The following is a 22312-nucleotide window of genomic DNA, read 5'->3' as shown; positions in this document are numbered from 1 at the left end:
CTGCATTAGCATGCGGGTTCTTTACCACTAGCGCCATCTGGGAAGCCCCCAGGAAACTCAGGAGAGAGATATAAACATTCCTTCTGCAGGAGCCCTCTTATACAGCAAGAACCTCTGACATAATGTTTACAGAATGCTTGAAAAAGCAAGGTCATATTCCCAGACCGTTTCCCAGCTAGCCGAATGATCGAGGCAGGCCACTTGGCTTTTAGGGGTGGAGTAGGGAGTGTTCTTCCTCACCTTTGAAGTAAGAAGCCTGGCCATACCAGCGTGGGAGTGTTGTTCCCAGCCTGGACAAGACTAATTGTGGAACCAAAAGCCACAGATGACAATAGCTAGGATGTGTCTCAGAGGCTCCTTCAGTCAGAGTTTCCATTTGTGGTCTCATATGTCATGCCACTTCCTCCACTCATCCCAGAGCTTCCCTGAGCCAACTCAGGACTTGCTCCTTCACTGAAGCTTCCAGAGAAGTGCCTGGTGCTTACTATGAGAGATGGCGGCTCTCTCACAGAAGTGGGCCTTGCGGGAGTTGCCGTATATCGCTACCCCTGAAATCATTGTATTTTCTCTGGATTCTCCCCATCCCTTCAATGACTTACTCCAAAGGCATCAAGACCTTGGCTACACTTGAATTTAGTCTCATGGTTTTGTATGTTAATGTTCAAATGAAATGTCTGTGACCTCAGTTTCCTGTTTTCATTCCCAGTCATCTATCAATGATGCTGCAGAATTCAAAGTAGTAGCCGATGCCATGAAAGTAATTGGCTTCAAACCCGAGGAGATTCAAACAGCGTATAAAATCTTGGCTGCTATTCTTCACTTGGTGAGTGGGGTCGCCTTTCAGAAGTTATCGCCTCCCTGTGGAGCTTGGATGTTCTTTCAGAAGTTTTGGGGTTTTGTAAAAAAGTAATTTATGTACAGAAAATTTCTCTGACATGTTGAAGAAATTACTGTATCTGTAGTTTCCTCCATCATTTTATAATGGTATGAGGGATTTTCCAAGCCACTGTAGGTTTTGAGACTGTGGCTTTCGTTTACTGCCTTCTTGGTATGTTAGACTTTGAACTGGTTATTTTCAAAGGTAAAAGAATTCAGCAGTGATGTGACCACCCATGAAATAAGCTAAAATCTTTTGAACAGAGTAAACTTCTAATGGCATTTGAACCAGAATCACAGATTTCCAGAACTAGATTTTTATTGTCTCATTTTATAGATTGGAAATGAATGACTGGCGTAAAAGTACCCTCCACCCCGCTCCCCCAAAAAAGCACAGCCAGTTCATCGCCGCCAATACTATGGACCACCCTGGCCCACTTCAGCACAAGTTATTTTCCATATATCACACTAAACTTAGAAGTAGAGAACTGTCAGTTGGAGTCTTTTCATTACTGTCTGTATTTATTAGAGATCTTGAAAGCATAATGAATGTGTAACCTGGTGGTAAATGAGTGACAACATGAATACAAATCTGGAATACAAATGACTTTTCACTTTCCTGTGGAGAGATTAACCCTAAGTGAATCAGAAATGCACAGGACCTGGGATGTCCCTGGTGGTGCAGAATCCGCCTGCCCGTGTAGGGGACATGGGTTCTATCCCTGGTCCAGGAAAATCCCAGGTACGTGGAGCACCTAAGCTCGTGCACCCCAAGTGCTGAGGCTGCATTCTAGAGCTCGTGCTCCCCTATAAGACAAGCCACCACAGTGAGAAGCAGGCACCCCACAACGAAAAGTAGCCCCCGCTCACTGCAACTAGAGAAAGCCCACATGCAACAACAAAGACCCAGTGCAGCTCCCCCCTCCAACAAAAAAAGACAGAAATGCTCAGGACCTATGTGGAAAATATTATATAGCCACATGTAAACAATGTCTTAAATCAATGTGTCAGACTGGGAAGACTTTAACATTCTAAATTATTTCATTGTTTCAACTAGTTTATAAATACAATGTGACAATAATGCTTCAGTATCCAAGGAAGAATTTTTTTTTCAGTTGACATAATGATTCTAGGATTCTAGAACAATAAACATGTAATAAAAGTGAATAAAAAGAATAGTAGGGTAGGGGGAGCTGGGTGAAAGAGACACAACTAATTCCAGCTGTTTAAAATGATAGTAGAAGGGAGGAGCCAAAGTGGTGGAGGAATAGGATGGGGAGACCACTTTCTCCCCTACAAATTCATCGAAAGAACAATTGAACGCTGAGCAAACTTCACAAAACAACTTCTGATCGCTAGCTGAGGACATCAGGCGCCCAGAAAAGCAGCCCACTGTCTTCGAAAGGAGGTAGGACAAAATATAAAAGATAAAAAGAGAGACAAAAGAGCTAGGGACGGAGATCCGTCCCGGGAAGGGAGTCTTAGTAAAGGAAGTTTCCAAACACCAGGAAACCCTGTCGCTGGCGTGTCTGAGGGAAATTTTCGAATCTCGGAGGGCAACCTAACTGCGAGGAAAAATAAATAAAACCCACAGATTATGTGCCTAAAAGCAACTCCCAGCAGAAAAGTACCCCAGATGCCCGCATCCGCCACCAGCAAGTGGGGGCGGAACGGAGAGGAGCCGGCGGCATTGCTTAGGGTAAGGACCAGACCTGAGTACCCTGAGGGCAATCGAAGGGAGCTTTTGTGAGATAGCAACTTAAACTGTGGGACAGCAAAAGAGAGGGAGAAAATTAACCGGCCCGAACACACTGCCGCCGTTCGCAGAACAAAGGGTCTGAGCAAGTCCAGAGAAGAGCTAGCGGGCTGTGGACCGGCCCAGCCCCACCAGAGGCAGGAGGCAGCGGGGAGGGGAAAGGGGCAGGCTCGGCCCCAGAGACGGCATCCCCTACCACACTGCAAACAGGCCTCCAGTTTCTAACCAAAGACTTCCTGAGATTCTGGATGGTCGACATCTGCCGGGAGGGTCGCAGATAAACACAAGGCGCACGCACCCAACAGGCGCGGGCGGAAACTGAGCCTGGGACCCGGAGGGGAGAAGGCGCACCGCACCCGGGGAGAGTGCGCCCGTCAAGCTCCTGGCTGCCTGAGCTGCTCGGCCGGGGAAGGCACAAAACGCAGGTGCAACTGAGTCCGCGCTTTTGTGGAATACCCGAAAACTGGAACCGCACGCAGCGCAGGGCCCACTCCATATAGAGCAGGCGGGAGCCAGCAGCGCCCCTCCCTCCCCGCAGCAGGACTGAACTAGCGGACCTGAACAAGAGACCACCTCCACCCGCCTGTGTCAGGGCGGAAATTAGACACTGAAGAGACCGGCAAACAGAAGCCAAATAAACAAAGGGAACCGCTTCAGAAGGGACCGGTGCAACAGATTAAAATCCCTGTAGAAAACACCGACTACACCGGAAGGGCCTATAGATATCGAGAAGTGTAAGCTGGAACGAGGAGCTATCTGAAACTGAACCGAACAACACTGACCGCAACAGCTGCAGAGAAATTCCTAGATATATTTTTAACTTTTTTTTTCCTTTCCTTTTCCTCTTTATTTTTTCTCTTTTATTTTCTTTTAAAATTCCCTATTACTCCCCCATTACTCCTTAACTTTCATTTTCATATATTTTTACAATTTTTTTAATTAGGAAAAAATTTTATTTTCTTGGTTTTTTTTTTTTTTTCTTGTTTTTTCTCTTATTTTCTTTTAAAGTCCTCTATTACTCCTCTACTACGCCTTGGTTTTCATTTTCATTTCACTATAACCTTGCCAAAAAAAAAGAAAAGCCCTATTTTTAAGCTGAACTCCATATATATTTCTAAAATTTTGTGTGTTTTTGTTTTTAATATTGTATTTTTAAGAGTCTAACCTCTACACTAGATTTTTAATCTTTGTTTTTCAGTATGTGATATAAATTTTGGACATTTAAGAATCCAATATTCAGTTCCCATTTTTATTCAGGAGTGTGTTGATTACTCTCTCCCACTTTTGACTCTCCGTTTTCTACCTCAGAACACCTCTATTTCCTCCTTTCCTCTTCTCTGCCCAATCCAATTCTGTGAATCTCTGTGGGTGTCTGGGCTACGGAGAACACTTTGGGAATAGAGAACTGCATAGATCTGTCTCTCCTTTTGAGTCCCCCTTTTTCTCCTCCTACTCATCTCTATCTCCCTCCTCCCTCTCCTCTTCTTCATGTAACTCTGTGAACCTCTCTGGGTGTCCCTCACGGTGGAGAATCTTTTCACCATTAACCTAGAAGTTTTATTATCAGTGCTGTATAGTTGGAGAAGTCTTGAGGCTACTGGAAGAATAAAACTGAAATCCAGAGGCAGGAGACTTAAGCCCAAAACCTGAGAACACCAGAAAACTCCTGACTACATGAAACATTAAGTAATAAGAGACCATCCAAAAGCCTCCATACCTACACTGAAATCAACCACCACCCAAGAGCCAATAAGTTCCAGAGCAAGACATACCACGCAAATTCTCCAGCAACGCAGGAACGTAGCCCAGAGCGTCAACATACAGGCTGCCCAAAGCCACACCTAACACATAGACCCATCTCAAAACTCATTACTGGACACTCCATTGCACTCCAGAGAGAAGAGATCCAGTTCCATGCACCAGAACACCGACGCAAGCTTCCCTAACCAGGAAACCTTGACAAGTCAATCGTCCAACCCCACCCACTGGGTGAAACCTCCACAATAAAAAGGAACCACAGACCACCAGAATACAGAAAGTCCACTCCAGACACAGCAATTTAAACAAGATGAAAAGGCAGAGAAATACCCAACAGGTAAAGGAACATGAAAAATGCCCACCAAGTCAAACAAAAGAGGAGGAGATAGGGAATCTACCTGAAAAAGAATTTAGAATAATGATAATAAAAATGATCCAAAATCTTGAAAACAAAATGGAGTTACAGATAAATAGCCTGGAGACAAAGATTGAGAAGATGCAAGAAATGTTTAATAAAGACCTAGAAGAAATAAAAAAGAGTCAATTAAAAATGAATAATGCAATAAATGAGATCAAAAACACTCTGGAGGGAACCAAGAGTAGAATAACGGAGACAGAAGATAGGATAAGTGAGGTAGAAGATAAAATGGCGGAAATAAATGAAGCAGAGAGGAAAAAAGAATCAAAAGAATTGAGGACAATCTCAGGGACCTCTGGGACAATGTGAAACACCCCAACATTCGAATCATAGGAGTCCCAGAAGAAGAAGACAAAAAGAAAGGCCATGAGAAGATACTCGAGGAGATAATAGCTGAAAACTTCCCTAAAATGGGGAAGGAAATAGTCACCCAAGTCCAAGAAACCCAGAGAGTCCCAAACAGGATAAACCCAAGGTGACACACCCCAAGACACATATTAATCAAATTAACAAAGATCAAACACAAAGAACAAATATTAAAAGCAGCAAGGGAGAAACAACAAATAACACACAAAGGGATTCCCATAAGGATAACAGCTGATCTATCAATAGAAACCCTCCAGGCCAGAAGGGAATGGCAGGACATACTTAAAGTAATGAAAGAGAATAACCTACAACCTAGATTACTGTACCCAGCAAGGATCTCATTCAGATATGAAGGAGAATTCAAAAGCTTTACAGACAAGCAAAAGCTGAGAGAATTCAGTACCACCAAACCAGCTCTTCAACAAATGCTAAAGGATCTTCTCTAAACAGGAAATACTGATAGGTTGTATAAAAGTGAACCCAAATCAACAAGGTAAATATCAATGGGACCATACCTATCAGTAATTACCTTAAATGTAAATGGGTTGAATGCCCCAACCAAAAGACAAAGACTAGCTGAATGGATACAAAAACAAGACCCCTATATATGCTGTCTACAAGAGACCCACCTCAAAACAAGGGACACATACAGACTAAAAGTGAAGGGCTGGAAAAAAATATTGCACGCAAACGGAGGCCAAAAGAAAGCAGTAGTCGCAATACTCATATCAGATAAAATAGACTTTCAAATAAAGGCTGTGAAAAGAGACGAAGAAAGACACTACATAATGATCAAAGGATCAATCCAAGAAGAAGATATAACAATTATAAATATATATGCACCCAACATAAGAGCACCACAATATGTAAGGCAAACGCTAACGAGTATGAAAGAGGAAATTAATAGTAACACAATAATAGTGGGAGACTTTAATACCCCACTCACAACTTTGGACAGATCAACTAAACAGAAAATTAACAAGGAAACACAAACTTTAAATGACACAGTGGACCAGCTAGATCTAATTGATATCTATAGGACATTTCACCCAAAACAATCAACTTCACCTTTTTCTCAAGTGCACACGGAACCTTATCCAGAATAGATCACATCCTGGGCCATAAATCTAGTCTTGGTAAATTCAAAAAGATTGAAATCATTCCAGTCATCTTTTCTGACCACAGTGCAGTAAGATTAGATCTTAATTACAGGAAAAAAATTATTAAAAATTCAAACATATGGAGACTAAATAGCACACTTCTGAATAACCAACAAATCATAGAAGAAATGAAAAAAGAAATCAAAATATGCATTGAAATGAATGAAAATGAAAACACAACAACCCAAAACCTATGGGACACTGTAAAAGCAGTGCTAAGGGGAAGGTTCATAGCATTACAGGCTTACCTCAAGAAACAAGAAAAAAGTCAAATAACCTAACTCTACCCCTAAAGCAGCTAGAGAAGGAAGAAATGAAGAACCCCAGGGTTAGTAGAAGGAAAGAAATCTTAAAAATTAGGGCAGAAATAAATGCAAAAGAAACTAAAGAGACCATAGCAAAAATCAACAAAACTAAAAGCTGGTTTTTTGAAAAAATAAACAAAATTGACAAACCATTAGCAAGACTCATTAAGAAACAAAGGGAGAAGAACCAAATCAACAAAATTAGAAATGAAAATGGAGAGATCACAACAGACAACACTGAAATACAAAGGATCATAAAAGACTACTACTAGCAGCTCTATGCCAATAAAATGGACAACTTGGAAGAAATGGACAAATTCTTAGAAAAGTATAACTTTCCAAAACTGAACCAGAAAGAAATAGAAGATCTTAACAGACCCATCACAAGCAAGGAAATCGAAACTGTAATGAGAAATCTTCCAGCAAACAAAAGCCCAGGACCAGATGGCTTCACAGCTGAATTCTACCAAAAATTTAGAGAAGAGCTAACACCTATCTTACTCAAACTCTTCCAGAAAATTGCAGAAGAAGGTAAACTTCCAAACTCATTCTATGAGGCCACCATCACCCTAATTCCAAAACCAAAGATGCCACAAAAAAAGAAAACTACAGGCCAATATCACTGATGAACATAGATGCAAAAATCCTTAACAAAATTCTAGCAATCAGAATCCAACAACATATTAAAAAAATCATACACCATAACCAAGTGGGCTTTATCCCAGGAATGCAAGGATTCTTTAATATCCGCAAATCAATGTAATATACCACATTAACAAATTGAAAGATAAAAACCATATGATTATCTCAATAGATGCAGAGAAAGCCTTTGACAAAATTCAACATCCATTTATGATTAAAACTCTCCAGAAAGCAGGCATAGAAGGAACATACCTCAACATAATAAAAGCTATATATGACAAACTCACAGCAAGCATTACCCTCAATGGTGAAAATTTGAAAGCATTTCCCCTAAAATCAGTAACAAGACAAGGGTGCCCACTCTCACCACTACTATTCAACATAGCTTTGGAAGTTTTGACCACAGCAGTCAGAGCAGGAAAAGAAGTAAAAGGAATCCTGATAGGAAAAGAAGAAGTGAAACTCTCGTTGTTTGCAGATGACATGATTCTCTACATAGAAAACCCTAAAGACTCTACCAGAAAATTACTAGAGCTAATCAACGAATATGGTAAAGTTGCAGGATATAAAATTAACACACAGAAATCCCTTGCATACCTATACACTAACAATGAGAAAACAGAGAAATTAAGGAAACAATACCATTCACCATTGCAACAAAAAGAATAAAATACTTAGGAGTATATCTACCTAAAGAAACAAAAGACCTATACATAGAAAACTATAAAACACTGATGAAAGAAATCAAAGAGGACACAAACAGATGGAGAAACATACCGTGTTCATGGATTGGAAGAATCAATATTGTCAAAATGGCTATGCTACCCAAAGCAATCTATAGATTCAATGCAATCCCTATCAAGCTACCAACGGTATTTTTCACAGAACTAGAACAAATAATTTCACAATTTGTATAGAAATACAAAAAACCTTGAATAGCCAAAGTAATCTTGAGAAAGAAGAATGGAACTGGAGGAATCAACCTGCCTGACTTCAGACTCTACTACAAAGCCACAGTCATCAAGACAGTATGGTACTGGCACAAAGACAGAAATATAGATCAATGGAACAGAATAGAAAGCCCAGAGATAAATCCACGAACCTGTGGACACCTTATCTTCGACAAAGGAGGCAAGAATATACAATGGAAAAAAGACAATCTCTTTAACAAGTGGTGCTGGGAAAACTGGTCAACCACTTGTAAAAGAATGAAACTAGAACACTTTCTAACACCATACACAAAAATAAACCCCAAATGGATTAAAGATCTAAATGTAAGACCAGAAACTATAAAACTCCTAGAGGAGAACGTAGGCAAAACACTCTCCGACGTAAATCACAGCAAGATCCTCTATGACCCACCTCCCAGAATATTGGAAATAAAAGCAAAAATAAACAAATGGGACCTAATGAAACTTAAAAGCTTTTGCACAACAAAGGAAACTATAAGCAAGGTGAAAGGACAGCCCTCAGATTGGGAGAAATAATAGCAAACAAAGCAACAGACAAAGGGTTAATCTCAAAAATATACAAGCAACTCCTGAAGCTCAATTCCAGAAAAGTAAATGACCCAATCAAAAAATAGGCCAAAGATCTAAACAGACATTTCTCAAAGAAGACATGCAGATGGCTAAGAAACACATGAAAAGATGCTCAACATCACTTATTATCAGAGAAATGCAAATCAAAACCACAATGAGGTACCATTACACGCCAGTCAGGATGGCTGCTATCCAAAAGCCTACAAGCAATAAATGCTGGAGAGAGTGTGGAGGAAAGGGAACCCTCTTACTCTGTTGGTGGGAATGCAAACTAGTACAGCCACTATGGAGAACAGCGTGGAGATTCCTTAAAAAACTGGAATTAGAACTGCCATATGACCCAGCAATCCCACTTCTGGGCATACACACCGAGGAAATCAGATCTGAAAGATACACGTGCACCCCAGTGTTCATCGCAGCACTGCTTACAATAGCCAGGACATGGAAGCAACCTAGATGCCCATCAGCAGATGAATGCATAAGAAAGCTGTGGTACATATACACCATGGAATATTACTCAGCCATTAAAAAGAATTCATTTGAATCAGTTCTAATGAGATGGATGAAACTGGAGCCCATTATACAGAGTGAAGTAAGCCAGAAAGATAAAGACCAATACAGTATACTAATGCATATATATGGAATTTAGAAAGATGGCAACGATAACCCTATATGCTAAACAGAAAAAGAGATACAGATGTACAGAACAGACTTTTGGACTCTGTGGGAGAAGGCGAGGGTGGGATGTTTCGAGAGAACAGCATGGAAACATGTATATTATCTATAGTGAAACAGATCACCAGCCCAGGCTGGATGCATGAGACAAGTGCTTGGGCCTGGTGGGCTGGGAAGGCCCAGAGGGATCGGGTAGAGAGGGAGGTGGGAGGGGGGATTGGGACGGGGAATACATGTAAATCCATGGCTGATTCATGTCAATGTATGACAGAAACCAGTATAATATTGTAAAGTACTTAGCCTCCAACTAATAAAAATAAATGAAAAAATAAATAAAATGATAGTAAAAGCCACAGTGCTTTAAAACTTGCTGCATAAATTCAGCACCAGATTAATCAACAGATTAGTTCATGTGCTGGTTAGTTAGTTAGTAGCTGGCTAATATGTATGTATTGTTTCTTGAATGAGTAGAATATAAATAGACCCAAAAAATTGGTGGAAATTGGCGTGTAATAAAGCTTATATTTCAAATCAGGAGGAAATGCTTAGACTACTCAGTTAATAGTTTTGGAGCAAATAATCATCTGAAAAAATAAAGTTAGATTCTTACTTTATAGTGACATACCTTCTGGCTGGACTCAAGGCTTAAATATGAGGGAAAAAACTGTAAAAGGAATAGAAAAATCTATTAAATATTCATAAAATCTTCAGAGTAGGAATGATCTACGCATGACACCAAAGAAAGAGAAACCCTGAAGCAGATGACTCAGATTTGACTACATAAAAGTATAAAATTTCCATCCATCAAAACCATACACTGAACATTGAAAGATAGATGAGTGTCTGGAGAAGGACAAAATGGATGAAGCACACGATTTTTATGTGTTGAGATGTTAATGTATTTAGGAAGATCGGTGCTACAGACAAGGGAATTCTCTTGCACTGGCAAATCTTTCCCTGACATGGTTTTTTAGAATCTCACTGGAAACAGTGTGTCTTGGTCTTTCTCTTCCGATACAGGGAAATTTAAAGTTTGTAGTGGATGGTGACACCACTCTGATTGAAGACGGCAAGCTTGTATCTGTCATCGCGGAATTGCTGTCCACCAAGACGGACATGGTGGAGAAAGCCCTGCTCTACCGGACGGTGGCCACGGGCCGCGACATCATCGACAAGCAGCACAGCGAACAGGAAGCCAGCTACGGAAGGGACGCCTTCGCCAAGGTGCGGTGTTAACCCGTGTCCTGTTGGCCCCGTGAGGCTCTGGTACCAAATGTCTAATGAACCCCTGAGTTTCTGTTTCTAGTTATTCGTGGTTAGAAGTAGGGTGGCTTGGCGGTCAAGAATCCGCCTGCCAAGCAGGAAACGCGGGTTCAGTCCCTGGGTGGGGAAGATCCCGTGGAGAAGGAAATGGCAACCCACTCTAGTGTTCTTGCCTGGAAAATCCCTATGGGCAGAGGAGCCTGGTGGACTACAGTCCATGGAATTGTAGAAGAGTTGCACATGGCTTAGCGGCTAAACGACAAGAAGGAACAGTTTGGGGAAGGTGGGAAGATCAGCAGTCCAGACGAGACATAAGTGTGAGACAGCCGTGAGACATCCCAGATATGCTGCCAGGTAGGCAGTCAGGCACGGGACCTGGAGCGCAGAGGAAAGCCTGCATTCAGACGGTACTTCTGGGGGGAAACGTCATGTCACTGTTCTTTATTATCATATGAAATGCCACAGCAAAGAGGAGATAGGGAGAGAAGAGAAGGGAACCAGGAGGAACTCCAGCTTTTAGGGATCAGGTGGAGGAGATGGTTAGATAGCACCACTGTCTCAATCCATGTGAATTTGAGCAAACTCAAGAGATAGTGGACCACAGAGGAGCCTGGCGTGCTGCAGTCCATGGGGTCGCAGAGTTGGTCACAACTTAGTGACTGAGCAACAACAAGAGAAGACCTACTAAAGGTCACCAAGAGGGAACAGCCGGTGAAATAAGAGGCATGTTAAGACAGTGTGATGTCATGAATCAGAGGGCAGAAAGTTTCAAGGCAAGAGTGGGAAACTGGGTTGAGTGTTGCTGAGTATCCAGGTAAGATGTCCACACAGAGGTATGAGAAAGTGTCCACAGAGACGTGCTTGGGGTCCTTGGTGAGCCGTTTCAGTGGACTCATGAGAGAAAATGAAGACCGGAGTGGCTGGAAGAGGAGGTGAAGAATGGAGGTCGTGCGTATGGACGTGTATAGGTGAAGAGAGTGGGAATCTGGAGGGACATGTTAAGGAAAGACTTTCTGTAGACGTGACGTTGCAGGACACGTTTGTATCAGGATGTGAATGTGTGCGAGTGTGTGGTGCCTTTGTCCTTCCATATTGGTGTGTGTGCCCTTGGGCATCAAATGTGTATTTGATCCTCAAGGAATTTGAAATGCTGTCCTTTTGGTTTAGATCTTTATTTAGCATTGTAAATCAATGTTTATGTATTTAGAATCCATAGAATATAGAACTTGTTGGTTTTCTGCTTTTTATAGTTGATAAGATTAAAATAAAACATCAAAGTGACTTATACAAGTTAGTAAGCAACTTATTGGTATTACCAGGTCACAGAAACACACCTAAGGAATTTTGTTGAAATATAGCTCACATGGTGACCAATAATAACCAAGATCCAAACGTCATGCGAACGTCATGTAGTTTTTTAGAAAATGGTCTTCATTTCTCATTTTTCAGCTTAAAGGGTTAACAGCTATGCTAAATGGTAAGGAGAAGGTCAATAGAAATTTAAAACATCACAAATCCGGGGCTTCGCTAGTGGCTCAGTGGATAAGACTCCACCTGGCATTGCAGGAGACATGGGTTCAATCCCTGGTCTGGGAGGATCCCAAATGCCGTGGAGCAGCTGGGCTAGTGTGCCACAACTATAGAGCCTGTTTTCTAGAGCCTGGAAGCTGCAACTGTTGAGCTCACCTGCTGCAGCTATTGAAACCCATGCGCCCTAGGGCCCTTGTGCCACAGTGAGGTGGGGTGGGGCCGGGGGGCTCTGCAATGAGAAGCCCACACGTCTCAGCAAAGACTAGCCCCTATTCCTTGCAACTGGAGAAGAGCCCACACAGCAGCAAAGAGCCAGAACAGTCAAAATAAATGAATGAATAAAATTTTTAAAAAAATCCAAACAGAGAACTCATTTCCAACATGCAAGAATTTACATGGTCATTTTCATCACAGGCCATATACGAGCGCCTTTTCTGTTGGATTGTTTCCCGCATCAATGATATTATTGAGGTCAAGCACTCAGACACCACCATCCATGGGAAGAACACTGTTATTGGTGTCTTGGATATCTATGGCTTTGAAATCTTCGACAACAACAGGTAAACTGGAGCAGATACTAAAAACTGTATTGTTTTGTTGTTGTTGTTTTTTAAATTTGTTTGAGGCTGATTCTTTTTCTTGCAGCTTTGAGCAATTCTGCATCAATTACTGCAACGAGAAGCTCCAGCAGCTGTTTATTCAGCTGGTCCTGAAGCAAGAACAGGAGGAGTACCAGCGGGAAGGAATCCCCTGGAAGCACGTGAGTGGATTCATGATAAAGCCAACATCTAGCATCTTAGGGGTCGGCTGATCTCCTTGGGTGCTTGAAACACAGCACCCTTAGCTTTCCTTTTGGGGTATGTACATACAATTCATTTTCAGGGTTGACAGGTGGGGTTTCTCTAATTTGATCAACTCTCTGTTTGGGACCCAGAAAAGGCTGAGTTAAAATCAGTAAACTTATATTCACCTGATGGCTGATACCCTGTAGGTTTTTTTCTGTTTTGTTTTTTCTTTCTAATTTTATTGAGGTATAATTGACATAGAGCACTGTATAAGTTTTGGAGGAGAAAATGTCAACCCACTCCAGTATTCTTGCCTGGAAAATTTCAGGGCCAGAGGAGCCTGGTGGGCTACAGTCCATGGGGTCACAAAGAATCAGACATGACTTAGCTACTGAGCATGTTCGCATGCACTGAGTAAGTTTGAATTGTACAGTAGAGCAATTTGACTTAATGCACATCATGAAATGATTAGCACAGTGAGTTTCGTGAATATTCATTATCTTATATAGATATAAAGGAAAAGAAAAGAAATATTTTACACTGAAGTATAGTTGATTTACAGTGCTGTGTTAATTTCTGCTATAGAGCAAAGTGATTGAGTCATACATATATGTGTACACTTTTTAAAATATCCTTTCCCATTATGGTTTATCATAGGATATTGAACCAGTTGTCTATGCTGTCCCATAAGAGCACATGGCTTTTTGGTTCACATCTGTCTGTTTGACTTTAGCATCCTTTGTTAGTTATTCATAGCAGCAGCTTTTGCCTTCAATGGACAGAACTTGGCTTCCTAGTAGAGTTTCTTCTCCTTCCTTCCTTCTTTTTTTTTGCTCTTATTCCTCTTTTTTCTTCCTCTGCTTAGTAAACTCAGTGTCACTTTGTTGTCTTTGGTTAATGAAGTTCGTATTCCCTGAAACCAGTGCATGAAAACAGCTGTGATAACTTTGATTTCCGTTTAGTCTCCGCTGTGTCACATGTCAGTTTCCCGCTCTCCTCTCAGGGTTCTCTGGGAACTTTGTCTTTGTCACTAGTGCGATAAGATGTAGGCAGACAGTTTGATTGATGCAGGGTACAATCCCACAGATCACAGCTAAAACCATGACCGTTAGACTTCCTGCTCATGATCGAAATGGGACTTTGTAATTTTCTTTGCAATTTTTATTATTAAACAATTTTGAGAACAGATTTAAAAAATTCAAAAACTTCTGAGTTTCCTTTTATTTCTGTGTTTATCCTTTTGCCCAGTATAGACAATGAAGTCCATATTTGTTTTCTGATACTCAATGTAAGCAGTAAAAACCTGTTTGAAATGCTGTATTTAAATTACTTTTATATTCCTTGCCACCTTCTTACTTTCTATCTCCTCTGATTCAGGAAAAGTAGATACTGGAAACATACATATATATGATATATAGTTTCCTGCTTTAAATTGCTTCTTTGCCTTCCATTGTGTTATATATTAGAATACCATAAAAAATTTTGTTCAAATATATTAGTATAAATATTACCTATTTATAAATAAACCAAGGGTGTATTATTACTTTCTAATAGGATTGCCTATAGTTTTGATTTAAAGAGTGAATTCTCATCACATATTTAACATGTAATTTAATTAAGTTAATATGTAACTTTCATAGAATGAATCTGTTTCTCATAATACACAATTATAACTGGTGTTTAGGTTTTTATAACAAATTTAATCATAAAACTTGTTATTCAGATGTAGTTCATAGATACTGGTCAAAAATATCCTTTAACAATCAGAACATCAAATTCCACAGGCATAGTTGATACAGGGAAAAGTCAACAGTGGCAGGAGAATATTCCAAACATATGAAAAGGGAGAAAAAAAGCCCTTTAAAACAATTCTTAGTGAAATAAACCAAGAGAAATATGTCCTAGAGGAAGCAGAAGACTCTCTCGAGGGTAACAGTTACTGAGGACAGGCCGAATGCCCAAATTAGAATCCCTATTCTGGGCAAGTATTTCCTTTAAAAACCCCCAACTTACTGACATAGACACATTTGTTGTCGTTCAGTCAATAAATCGTGTCCGACTCTTTGCACTGCAGCACGCCAGGCTTCCCTGTCCTTCACTATCTCCTGGCGTCTTCTCAAACTCATGTCAATTGACTTGGTGATACCATCCAGCCATTTCATTCTTTGTTGTCGCCTTCTCCCCCTGCCCTCAATCTTTCCCAGCATCATTGTCTTTTCTAAGAAGTTGGCTCTTCACATCAAGTGGCCAAAGTGCTGGAGCTTTAGCATCAGTCCTTCCAGTGAATATTCAGGGTGGATTTCCTTTAGGATTGACTGGTTTGATCTCCTTGCAGTCCAAGGGACTTTCAAGAATCTTCTCTAGCACCGCAGACACACTACTGTATATAAAACAGATAAATAATAAGGACCTACTGTGTGGCACAGGGAACTCTCTTCAGTACCCTGTAATGATCTATATGGGAAAAGAATCTAAAAATGAGTGAACATATGTAACATATTTACTTTGGCTTCCCAGGTGGTACCAGTGATAAAGAACCCGCCTGCCAGTGCAGGAGACATAAGAGACGCAAGTTCAATCCCTAGGTTGGGAAGATCCCCTGGAGAAGGTCATGGCAACCCACTCCAGTGTTTATTCTTGCCTGGAGAATTCCATGGACTGAGGAGCATAGCGGGCTACAGTCCATGGGGTTGCAGAGAGTCACACCCAACTGAATGACGGGCACACATCCAACTGACGCAGTCTCGGTACAGCAGAAAGTAACACAGCATTGTAAATCAACTATGCTGCAGGAAAAAATATTTAAAGTAAATAAAAAGTAAAAACTCCATCCCATCTCTTTGTCTCCTGCATCCCCTAAGAAACTCTTGGGAATGCCAGGTTGCTGGAAGAACCTGATTGGAAAACCACAGTTTTAGCCAATGCTTAAAGCAGCGTTAAATTGTGACCCACAAGCTACTGGACTCTTCAGCAAAGACTAATTACTTGTAGATAGCCAGCTGGAATTTGGGAAACTTAATTCTTTTGTCCTTAGGACAAAAGACTTAGTTTTTAATTCCACAGTTGCAAAGTCTAAGATTTCAGCTATGTGGATGAATATAGAGTTCCTACTTTTTGAACATTTTAAGGATATCTTTTCCAAAGATTCAAATAACTTTCTTCCCTGGAGAGAAATGTAACCCACAAGAAAAGTAAACACTTAGACCAGGGCTGATCTGTCTCTGTACTAACATTTTGTACCAAGCCTGTCCTGTGCATCGTAGGACGTTTAGCAGTATCCTGGCCTCCTCCTCCTGGATGCCAGTCGCATTCCACTAGTCATGACCGTCAAAACGTCTCCAGACATTGCCAGATGCCCTAGGGGTTCCGGGGGAAGTCACACTCCATCGAGTATCACTGATTTAGACAAACCAGAAAAATATAAAAAAAGTAAAAGCCACCCAGTTTGCAGACTTTGAGTTCATGGAATACAGAGGAGGGCTTGGAAAACTAGAGGTGGAGCTGAAAACCACAGCTGGCATGAGCCCTGGGATTTTTAAATACCATTGAACAGGGATCCATGAGACATAGTAATCATCTATTGTGTGTGTGTCCATTTTAGAGAGGGTAATGGAGACAACTCTCAGATCAGGTACCTCCTGAGTGATCTGGGACACATCAACACACAAGATTAAAGTGTATAGACTGCCCATCTTCACGTGATGTACAGCTTGCCTGAGTCAGGCCCATGCGTGCTCTCTCTCTGAGTGTGGTGATGTATATGGTGCAGGCTATCAGAATAAACGGGCTTCCCTGGTGGCTCAGCCGATAAAGAATCTGCCTGCAGTGCAGGCCTGGGTTCGATTCCTGGGATAGGAAGAGCCTCTGGAGGAGGAAATGGCAACCCACTCCAGTATTCTTGCCTGGAAAACTCCATGGACAGAAGAGCCTGGTGGGCTACAGTCTATGGGGTTGCAAAGAGTTGGACACAACTGAGTGACTAGCACTTTCACAATTTCATCAGAAGAAACAGGTGTAGAAGAGGATTATGATACATACCTTGTATGTCTTGAAGTAGAGAAAGATTCAGAAGTTGTTTATAACTTCTTTTCAGCTTGTGGAAGCAAATGAACAGTGTATTCTTACCCTTTATGGATCCTTATATTTGATAATTAAATTTTTTATATTGTACCCTGAAAAACTCTGTTAGATCCATATATGCTTTTTAACTTTTGGGAAACTGGAGGAGACACTCTGACATTTTGGTCAGCCAGGGTCATGTAACTAAAAATGCAAGTTCTGTGTAACACCTTAACTTCATCAAGTTAGGTATAAAGTAATACTTCCAGGTTTTGTGTGGGCACCTAGTGGAATGGGGGGGGGCTTCCCTGGTGGCTCAGATGGTAAAGAATCCGCCTGCAATGCGGGAGACCTGGGTTTGATCCCTGGCTTGGGAAAATGCCCTGGAGGAGGCCATGGCAACCCACTCCAGTATTCTAGCCTGGAGAATCTCCAGGGACAGAGGAGCCTGGTGGACCACAGTCCATGGGGTCACAAAGAATTGGGACTCGACTGAGTGGCTCAGCACAGCACGGTGGAATATGGGTCTTGAGATCAACAGCCAAGAGATGAAGGGATTGAGCGTATGGAGAGTAAGGCTAGGTGCCGGGTATGAAGACAGGATTAAAATAAGACTTAGTGAAGGAAGAAACATTATCTACTTTATGCTTTTCACCTTGAGCTGTACAGTAAGTCCCCTACATACAAACCTTCAGGTTGCAAACTTTTAAAAATGCAAACGTTCATATCAGCCCCTGTGTGCCAGCTATTGTACTACTCTCCTTTCAAGGTACTGTACTATAAGATGCAAAATGTTTATTTTTTGTGTTTGTTCATTTTTTATGTGTGTATTATTTATGTGAATATTATAAACCTATTATAGTACAGTACTAGATAGCCGATTGTGTTAGCTGGGTACCTCGGTTAACTTTATTGGTCTTACAGTCACACTCTGAGAATGAAACTCGTTTGTTTGTAGGGGACTTGCTGTGTTCATTTAAGGCAGTTTTTAAAAAATCTTGACCAAGCTGTGCAGCCCGTGGGATCTTGGTTCCCTGACCAGGAATTGCACCAGGGCCACGGCAGTGAGAAGTGCCAAATCCTAACCACTAAACCACCAGGGAACTCCCAAGACAAAATGTTTTATGGTACAAAGTCAATAAATACATCTGTTAAAAAACCTCTGTTAGAACGTGTACTCATTTTAGCATCGAAAGTGTTAGTCACTCAGTCATGTCCCACTCTTTGTGACCCCATGGACTGCAGCCCGCCAGGCTCCTCTGTCCAGGGGATTCTCCAGGCAGGAGCACTGGAGTGGGTAGCCTTTCCCTTCTCCAGGGTATCTTCCCAACCCAGGGACTGAACCCAGGTCTCCTGCATTGCAGGCAGATTCTTTACCATCTGAGCCACCAGGGAAGCCTCATGATATGTGATTTACATATCTGACATCAAAGTGACTTGAACTCCTGATACGTGTGGAGACACTGGTGTTGCACCTGGTCACCATTCCGTTTGTAACTGGCTCTTTGCTGTGTCCTCCAGATCGATTACTTCAACAATCAGATCATCGTGGACCTGGTGGAGCAGCAGCACAAGGGGATCATTGCCATCCTCGATGACGCCTGCATGAACGTCGGCAAAGTCACTGATGAGATGTTCCTAGAAGCACTTAACAGTAAACTGGGCAAACACGGTCATTTTTCCAGCCGCAAGGTACCGTGTATAATGACGTCCTCTCATTGGGATCCATACGATTTTCCTCATTGTTTGACAGAATCAAATGAATTTTTATGTTGGGGTACAAGAATGTCCACATGAGCATGAAAGGCCAAACATCCCTGAAATGATTTATTGCTGTGGATAAGTTCTGCCTCTCTGGTTTATTGAGATGATGATGTTGTTGTTGTTTAGTGAAGTCCAAGTCTTTACTACCCAATGGACTGCAGCACGCCAGGCTTCCCTCTCCTTCACCATATCCCAGAGCCTGCTCAAACTCATGTCCATCGAGTCAGTGATGCCATCCAACCATATCATCTTCTGTCATCCTCTTCTCCTGCTTTCAGTCTTTCCCAGCATCAGGGTCTTTTCTAATGAGTCAGCCCATGGCATCAGGTGGCCAAAGTATTGGAGCTTCAGCATCAGTTCTTTCAATGAATATTCAGGGTTGATTTCCTTTAGGATCAACTGATTTCATCCCCTTGTTGTCCAAAGGACTCTCAAGAGTCTTCTTCAGCACCACAGTTCAAAAGCATTAATTCTTTGGTGCTCAGCCTTCTTTATGGGATGATGCGATTGATAAAAATCATAATGTCCAGGAGAGGGCGCTCTAGACTACTCAATTTGCTAGAAAGGAAAAATGAACACAATTCTTTAGAAAGCATGATGTCATTTATAACCAATAGGTACAGAGACCTTGTTCATGTGCTAGAATTTTGCTCCTGCATCCGATAATTATGGCACTGAAAATAGCTTTTGTCCTTGACTTTTTACTGTAATCCTCGGTTATAAAAATATAGTATGTGTGCTCCGCTCTAGTTCTTCAGACTATGTGACTTTCTTAAAAATGAGAAATTCTATCTGAAATTCGCATGTTACAAGGAAACTCATTCCTTAAATAAATGGGTGTCCTTTTTAGCTCCCTATTTTTCACATTCTAAAAATGTTACAAACCGATCATGTTTCTATGATAACTGGTGGCAGTTGTGGTGATCAGACCTTTGTGCTGTGCCTTGCGTATAGTATGTTTGCCATGATATTTGTCCTAGGAGAGACACACCACCATCCCTAGATGTTCCCTATAAATACAGGCTTGTCTAGCAACCATAAGCTGAAGGAAAAACAGGCCTTCTTCTTCACTTCTGTGAAGAAAGGGGCAAACGCTTCTGCTCCTCCATAATTCCATGTAAATCTGTGACGCACTGCCATTTTTTAGTATGAATAAATCTATATTCTAACTTTGTCCCTTTTGACATTATGTAATCAGAACAGTAAGATTCCACAGTTAACTAGAGAAAGCACAAATCATCAAGAAATAGATTACTGGCTGATATTTATTTTAGATCAGTTTATTTCTAAAACATTCTCCTTGGTCTATTATTGAAGACTAACTTGTAGCCTGCTCTAAGTTGGCTTTCAGATACTATGATCTTATCTTTGTTTTAATTTTTACATTCGGTCACACTGCGTGGCATGTGGAATCTAGTTTCCCGACCAGGTATTGAACCTGCACCCCCTGCATTGGAAGCACGGAGTCTTAACCTCTGGACCACCAGGAAAGTCCCTATAGTCTGATCTTTGACATTAGAGTTCCAGCTAGAGTTATTCCTCCAGTCATTTCCTGTTTATAACACAAATACTGAATAAGTGCCTCTCGTTTTCCGGATACAATCATGACGGCTGGGGACAGAACAGTAAGCAAAGTTAGAAGCCACATGAATAATTTAGAGTGATGCTTTCAAAAATGGCACAATGACAGGGGCAAATGTCCCATCTCTGAGGGGTTGGGTAAAAATGTCCTTTATAATCATAATTCAGATTTTGGAGATTCGCCTCGTATTATGTCTACCAGATGATAGACAATCCTTGTGTATCAAATCGAATTGGATTGGTCACAATCATACCAAATAAATTTTAGGAAATATTGAATTCTGAACTATAAAACAGGCAACTCTCCATATGATTAGATAAACAACTATGATTCTCACATGAGAAATCACTGCATTTTGTTATGTTTCACCTTGGCCATTTATGTACCTGAATGTATCAGCCAGATATTTCAAATCGAAGCTATTCATGCAGTACTTTTAAGCAGTAACTGCTGACTTGATTGGCTAAATAATAATTTATCCGTGAAGATGGAAATGTTCTTTTCTTCCCTTTAATGTGGGAGCCCAGGTTCTCCCAACTCTCAGGCCAGGTGGCTTCTTTCTCCCTCAGCAGCAGCATCTCTCAGACAAATCTTGAGATGAAAATTTTTTGTCTGTTCTTTTCTGGGATTTTTGCCTAATGAAGGAAAGAAATGAAATAACCAAGCTGTCAGGTTATTTTCATCACTGTGAGCCTTTCCGTTAAATAAATGCTCTTATCCTGTATGTCACAGCAGGTATTTTCATTCATTATTGGTTACTAATGATTAATTACTTTTATTGGCAGGTTGAAGAAGAGGTTTCTGGCTTGTGTTTATTTAGGGGCTAAATTGTTTGTCATGCATTAAAGTTATCATGCAGAGGCAGACACATGATCCAATAAACTATAAAATTACTGTTAAAAGTATTGTTAACATGTAAAGTTGAATGATAAATAGGTTTTATTATTTTTTTAAAAAAGTAAAGAAAAATCTAAAAGTTCTATGTTTAGATCAGTTAAGATTTTGCAGTATGGAAATGTAAGGATATTCAATTAGTATAGATGTCTCTTGAGTCCTTTTCCTTTGGGAGTTTTATAAGTAGAACAGTTTTGTAAAAGTGGTTGATAAGAGAGGGAAGGAGAGAGGAATTAAATATTTCAGAGACCCCTCTGAATGTTAGATGCTTTGTTCTCCATAGTTGGCTTAACCTCTAGAACAACTCTGCAGTAAGTGATTACTGAAGGAAAGAGAGCATATAGATAGTAGAGACAAGACTGCAACCTCAGAAGTCTGATTCTAACTTCCTGTAATTATTAATTTGTTGAATTAATAGACTAATTATTCCCTTAACCGTCTACATCCACAGAGAACCCACCATCCTGGTTGGGATTGTTTGTTATCTAACATGACAAGCCAAGTGATGTTTGTACATAACCATACTCAATGTGTATGGATTTTTTTTTAAATTTTTTTAATGTTGACCATTTTTAAAGTCTTTATATTGCTTCTGTTTTATGTTTTGTTTCTTTGGCTGTGAGGCATTGTGGAATCTTAGCTCCCCAAGCAGAGATCAAACCCACATCTCCTGCATCGGAAAGTGAAGTTTTAACCACTGGACCGAAAGGGAAGTCCCAATAGTTATGGATTCTTAAACGTCCGCTTTTGAACCTAACGGATATCAAGTGATCCTTTAGAGGGTGGTCAAAGAATCTCGGTTCTTCTATAATAGGGAAATTGCAGAAACTTATAGAGATCCAGGGCTATATAAAACTGCCTTCTCAGAGAGGTACTCTTCAGTGAGAAACAGCTGCAGAAGGTTGATCTTCTGTGAAGTGGTAGACCTGGAGTCCCAG

The 22312-nt window shown here is 40.9% G+C and overlaps 1 protein-coding gene across 1 annotated transcript in view; it reads left to right on the top strand.

Annotated features, from left to right (window-relative positions):
- MYO1D (myosin ID) overlaps positions 1 to 22312 on the top strand; it is a 354409-nt gene that overhangs the window by 111265 nt on the left and 220832 nt on the right. Inside the window, exons 7-11 of the mRNA XM_065909407.1 lie at positions 707 to 823; positions 10518 to 10721; positions 12705 to 12850; positions 12936 to 13050; positions 18656 to 18826. Coding sequence (XP_065765479.1) covers positions 707 to 823; positions 10518 to 10721; positions 12705 to 12850; positions 12936 to 13050; positions 18656 to 18826 — 753 coding nt within the window. The remainder of the gene's footprint in view (positions 1 to 706; positions 824 to 10517; positions 10722 to 12704; positions 12851 to 12935; positions 13051 to 18655; positions 18827 to 22312) is intronic.

The sequence above is a fragment of the Muntiacus reevesi genome, chromosome 18 (assembly GCF_963930625.1).
Source record: "Muntiacus reevesi chromosome 18, mMunRee1.1, whole genome shotgun sequence".
Lineage (NCBI taxonomy): Eukaryota > Metazoa > Chordata > Mammalia > Artiodactyla > Cervidae > Muntiacus > Muntiacus reevesi.
This window is presented reverse-complemented; position numbering and strand designations above follow the sequence as displayed.